The sequence below is a fragment of the Anneissia japonica genome, unplaced genomic scaffold, assembly GCF_011630105.1.
Source record: "Anneissia japonica isolate Jap-2015-1 unplaced genomic scaffold, ASM1163010v1 scaffold2168_len159805_cov203, whole genome shotgun sequence".
NCBI lineage: Eukaryota > Metazoa > Echinodermata > Crinoidea > Comatulida > Comatulidae > Anneissia > Anneissia japonica.
The window spans coordinates 124,953-131,381 of NW_022696706.1; the positions used below are offsets into that span (position 1 = coordinate 124,953).

Sequence of the window (6,429 nt, forward strand, 5' to 3'; positions counted from 1 at the left end):
ATTTTTACTATGTCGACTTGTCAAGATAATCTATCTCGCCATGTCGACATGATATGTATATTATGTCGACTTGACAACATAATTATCTTGACAAGTCGTCAAGTCGAATGGCACTTAGGTGCTTCCGTAGAAAATACAGTAGCTACATCGAGCATTTTCTGTAAGTCAATGTCACTACCAGCAATAAGGACAGCATCGTCAGCCCAAAATAGAGCTCCAATGTACTCCACATATTCTGATACCAACTTGCCGCTTTTTAAGGGTTTTAGCAAGTTTATATAAATACAAAAGAGCACCGTGTGGGCAGCCTTGCTTTATCCCGTCTTCTGTTTCAAATGTATCAGTCTCAAACTTAGACAACTTAACATTACATCTAACATGATCATACATATTATCGGATTTTCCAAAAGTCACCTCTTATACAGTATTATAAAGAATAGTTCTCAACCCATTTCTCCAAACAGAATCAAACGCCTTACGAAGGTATGCAGTGTTATTCAAATGAATGAGTACCGTATCACAAAAAAGACACAAGCATTATAGCTTTAAAAACGTTTATTTTCGATGACGTAAGGCATATGAAAGGCCCACTGAACTGCGGCGGGAAGCGTTTTTTTTTTCGTACGAAACATTTACATACATGAAACTCCACTCGGGCCGTCTCGACTGAATCGACCCGGAGATCTCATATTGCAGAATTCAGGAGGTCAAAAGGTCACCAACAGATAAACGTCTACAAAACAACTTCCAAAGAGAACGTCCCTGTCGGATTTTTAAAAATACATTGATGTTACTATGCTAATACCATTGGTGCGTTTAAAATGACATATAATATTTGATTGAGCTGCACGAGTAATGAAAAGAACTTGAGTTACATACTGTGACAATTTTTTTTAGTTAGATCTGGGTTTTGCATAATTACTTAGGCCTACATGGGCCTACTTACTACTGAAAATATACGCTTTCTGGGGAAAGCACAATTAAGAGGAAGGAAAAGCGCGTTTCTTCATCAAGTGAAACAGGATGGTTATTTTCAAATTAAGAGAAGAGCTGAGAATAGGCAGCTCTAAAATACTGGATGCCATAAGACCTGCCAAAATGGCAGAGCACCAATGAATGTATAAATGAGGCCTAAGCCTAGTTATATCATAGAGAAAATAGAACAGATAGATATGGTTATATCATGGAGAATTCCTCCATGGTTATATAGTCTCTGCAGGTTCTTGTTTACATGGCTAGACCAAGTTAATTAATGCCGAAATGATTATTATTCTTATTATTATTTATTTATTATTATTATCATTATTATTATTATTTTTATTATTATTATTATTAATTATTATGTTACTAAAACCTACCTTAAGGGGAACTTAGACAATGGAGAAATTAGAGAACAATTAAAAAAACGACCTTAAGGGGAAATAACACAAGATATTCCCTTGGGCTAGTTATTAATTATAGGCCTAGTAAAATAATAGGTTCTTGATTAAAGGCTTAGGCCAAGGTAATTAATGCTGAAATGATTATTATTATTATTATTATTATTATTATTATTATTATTATTATTATTATTATTATTATTATTATTATCATCATTATTTAACATTAATTACATTACAAGGATAGTTTGGCCAAGTTCAATAACGCCGGAATGGTATATATTTTATTTAATATTATTTAATAATATTTCTCCTATGCACTCTACTTTTTATTTCATGCTTTTTTCCCCCTTTTTCAAGATTTCAATCAATGTCGCGTGAAGCGTGACTATTGGTGTCAGCCTAGTACCCTAGGCCTATTTTAGGGAGGGGCCTAGGTAGGGAGGACTTAACTCAGCCTGCAGTGGTTAGGCCTGTAGTTTATCCTCTTTCTCTCAGCCTTTGGTATTAGTACTGTACCTATCTACACTTTATAAAAGGGGGTACTAGCTGTTGTTGTTGTAGATATTATACTAACATTTAATAATATACAAGGTCACAGTTAGTTACACACGTACATTTCATAAACCTACCGTAGGTAAACATAGAAGGGGAAATAATATTAAAACTCGAGCGTCACGACATTGCGAAGTGTTTGCTCTAGTTCCTCGTATCGAACTCGAGTCAATTTGTGCTTATTGAAAAGCAGGCATGATAGCTGCAAAAATTATAAATACTGTTTCAATTTCGGTGGATTGAACGAGGGCTATGAAAACCATAGAGGTATGAAATTACCGAAAGCTTGACTTTCATCTGATAACAAAGTGGAATATTGAATTGAACAAGTAGCTCGTACCGTATACCAGTTGCGATCCATAAATTCGAAATAGAGGGAGGGATTTACAGATGGAGGGTCCAGACGACCTCAGCCCCACCATGGTTGGGACTGAGGTAAGAGATTTTATAATTATGGCATCTGGAAATGTCACTTGAATTTGAATATCATTTTCTCCTTTTTTCCCTTTTTTTCTAAATAATTTTGAAAACAATTAGGGGTCTTTGGCCCTTGAATCCGCCATGTATACCCGCTTTTTATTTCAACCGAATAGGGATCTTTTGCATAGCATTTACAATAAGGATGATTTTTGTTATTAAAAACTTCGTAGAAAAAAATCTGTAGGCCTCACTAACTCCTTATGTATTATTTAACATTTTCCTCTTTCTTTCCACGTTTATTCCAAAATGCATCGCTGTTAAAAACTGAAATACAACAGATGGTTACAATTTACAGATTTAAAAATTACAAATATAAAAATATTAAATACCGGTATATTGAAAACATTTATTTTAAAAAAATGGCCAAATTCTATCTGACCTCAAACTCTCTCAGCTCTCTACCCCGTTTGATTTAATTATCTCTGACTTATATACAGATGTTTGTTGAAACCTCTCCTCTTAAACTTGACATCTGCTCGTCTCATAACCCCACATGGGATATCTTACTTAAATTCCCCACTATCGGTCCCTCTAAGTTCCTAAAAGGGTTTGGCCTACAACACATAATAATTACTCTGATCGTCGTCATTTAGGCCTATTTGTCATTTGGTTGTTTCTGATTTTAATTTGTAAATCATTTAAAATAGTGACTCAAAAAGTTCAGTAAGTTAATCACATCGAAACCTTTATTAAGTTATTCATTCTGGTTATTAAGCATATCGATTTTATTTATTTAATCATTGATGCATCATTTCGTAGAGATAAAACGTTAAAAAAAAATAAGAAATTGAATATAGAGAGATGTAATCTGCTTTTATGAAATACGAACTCAATGTAATTTGTTACTGGTACCTATGCATACTTTACTGCTACTCTAAAGTTTTAGATGAGCTACTTAATGTTAACTATGAACACATTAAGGTATAAACTGAAAGATCAAGTGAACTTTGTCGATTTGGTGTAATATGTAGCGTCAAATGTAAAGCATAATTGATCACCTTTTGCAATACATTATTCATTCAATATCTCCAATAGGGTAATATCATATGGGGATAACTAAGATATTTAAAAAAGTTAATCACATCGAAACCTTTATTAAGTTATTCATTCTGGTTATTAAGCATATCGATTTTATTTATTTAATCATTGATGCATCATTTCGTAGAGATAAAACGTAAAAAAAAAATAAGAAATTGAATATAGAGAGATGTAATCTGCTTTTATGGAATACGAACTCAATGTAATTTGTTACTGGTACCTATGCATACTTTACTGCTACTCTAAAGTTTTAGATGAGCTACTTAATGTTAACTATGAACACATTAAGGTATAAACTGAAAGATCAAGTGAACTTTGTCGATTGGGTGTAATATGTAGCGTCAAATGAAAAGCATAATTGATCACCTTTTGCAATACATTATTCATTCAATATCTCCAATAGGGTAATATCATATGGGGATAACTAAGATATTTAAAAAAAAATGTGTGAGTGTAATATAGACAGGTTTACAAAAAGTTACCAATATTAATGTCTTGTTTCAGTATAATAAATTTCCATGAACCGTATGCAACATTCATATACAATTTGCCTCTAAAAGCCCATTTTTAATTAACTAAATATTATGTGGAACACAATTTAACAAAAAGGCCCTATTTTATTTTGTTTAACTTAATTTCTCCAGGGCTGCTTTTCCAGCTATGTTGAACATTGATGCCCTCATGACAAAAAAAATTCAGCAATGCCAATCACACTACATAAACATAAAATATAATCCATAGAACAATTTCAATAGATAAAAACAATAACAAAATATGGGGAAAGTACATAGTACGCTTTGAAAAAGTTTTCCTTGGAAAAAGAAGAATACGAAGAATGGCAAATATAAGCAGAAATATTACAAAAAATGATGAATTATGTAATTTAAACCGTGCTTTTATTTTTTAACTTAGGATGGGTAACTGAAAAAATGAAGTTCTGGGATGCCGTGTTGATTAATTTTGAGTTAATATAAGGAGGAGCCAAGCGATGAATAGCACAAACATCAATGAAAGGCATCTAAGCTGGTCAAATACTATGAAGTCTAAAGTGATGTAGAATTTACGTTACACTCAAAGATTTCAGTATCCTAGGCAAGTTTAAACATTTTGTGTAAAAAAAAACCCCATAAAGCTTAATATTGTTAGACATCCACTTGTTTTCTTTGCTAGCTTGTGTTTTTTTGTTCATTATAATATGTATCAATGATTGTTACTATCCTTTTATTGTTAAAGAGCAGTTTAAACAAGCTTCGGATTCTAGACTGTTCTAGAAATTGACCTTTGTACTAAATGTTCTCTTTGCACATTGGTTGAATAAATATCACCTTAAATTAAATTGCTTTGTGAAATCATGGGTGAAATGCACGCGAACGTGTTTGCTCGAAAGTTAAATTTTAACTGAATCGTTGCGTTGTTTGATTATCGCATGAGTAATACATCTCATGAGTAACACAACGATTAGGCATGCAGACGATCGCCATTTGTATGCATTTTGTTACGAAACTGTTCGTTTGCAGGGCAAAATAACTCATACTTAGGATATAAGTTATATACTTAGGTCTATAATAATTATAAACGTATATTATGCCATAGGCCACTGCAAATTTATAATTTTACTACATCACTGAAGTTGTTTTAGTTTCCTTTATAAAACATTCTTCCTCTACCTTTTATCTGACCAAAAGGACCCAGGGATATCACCATGGTTTGCCCCACATATTGGCTGAGCTTTTTACCTTTTTAACCTACTAACGTGTTAAAAAACATAAAATACTTTCTCCCTAAAACGTCAAATACTGTATAAGCGGACGGGGCCTTTCCTCCAGGTAATAGTGCCACGAGCAAGCCTTAACCAGGGCCCCAGACCTCTTTGTTACGCCACTACACGTAAGCCTATAAAAAAAAAAGCTATGAAAAATGGAAAATGGACAATATTCCGTTAGGCTTATATCAGTTAACTTTACATTCTTCATCACTAAAGTTATTTTTAGTTTCCATGATGAACCGTTCTTCCTCCTCTTCGTCCTTGTCTTCTAATCCTGTGTATGTAGACGAATACTGCAACCCACACATATATTTCATGATTACTTTGGTTACAAACACTTGGACAGCCACCACAATGGTTCCGAGAATGCAGTGCCAAGCGAAGACCATTGTAAAGAATTTGATGTTCAGATGATCATCCTCATCCCATTCGTAATCTTTGCTACGTAGAGGATGATACAACGTTGAACCAATCTGTAACATCCACGAGCCTTGAACAAACGTGGCCCAAGTGCGTAACCACGGAAGTACCTCGTCAGCCGGGAGCCATATTTCACCTGCACTGAATAGAATGCACATAAACACAATGGTCACCTCTAACAAGTGCATCTGAACATTCAGTTCTGTTCGTCCGTGGAGATGAAAATAAAACAGCAAACATTCAATAAAGTAAGCGAAAGTTAAGAACACCTGAGCCCATCTTTCTGAGCCTTTAAAGCAGGTTGCCACGGCAATTTTGGCAGCTCCATAGAACGCAAAAGCGGCCCACATAGTGCAATGCTGCCAAATATTTGAGTAAATAAAATTACCTTCATTATCAAATATTCTCCACTTCCAAGTTTTATAAACTTGTTCACCGATAAAGCCGGAAAGAGCCAAGAAGACAACTAAAATTCCTTCAAAAGGTACATTCATACACGGCAGTCTAGCTTTCCGGCGAGTCCTTCGATAGTTGCGATAGTAGTTATTGAATGTTCGTTGTATCGTCCACCATGATGCCAATATCATGAATAAAATCCCAGACGCAGCGTGTCCGAAAAAACTACCCATATGTATTAAAGCACCTAAACAATTTTCAAAACAGTTGAAATCAGCAGAACATTTGGTCCCAATATCAGCGTTCTCCGGTGGTATGATATCGCACAGTGAATCAGACCGTAACCACAGACTTAATAAAGTACATTATACAATATTATCTACAGCTGCGTGGACT

The 6,429-nt window shown here is 34.2% G+C and overlaps 1 protein-coding gene across 1 annotated transcript; it reads right to left on the reverse strand.

Moving 5' to 3' along the window:
• Nucleotides 1-3,892: 3,892 nt before the first annotated feature.
• LOC117102142 (transmembrane protein 45A-like) lies at nucleotides 3,893-6,429 on the reverse strand. Its single transcript, XM_033242345.1, has one exon. The coding sequence runs from the start codon at nucleotides 6,264-6,266 to the stop codon at nucleotides 5,403-5,405; it is 864 nt and encodes a 287-aa protein (XP_033098236.1). The 5' UTR covers nucleotides 6,267-6,429; the 3' UTR covers nucleotides 3,893-5,402.

Coding starts and splice junctions, on each gene's coding strand:
- LOC117102142 (XM_033242345.1), bottom strand. CDS start 6,266: ATGGGTAGTTTTTTCGGACACGCTGCGTCTGGGATTTTATTCATGATA.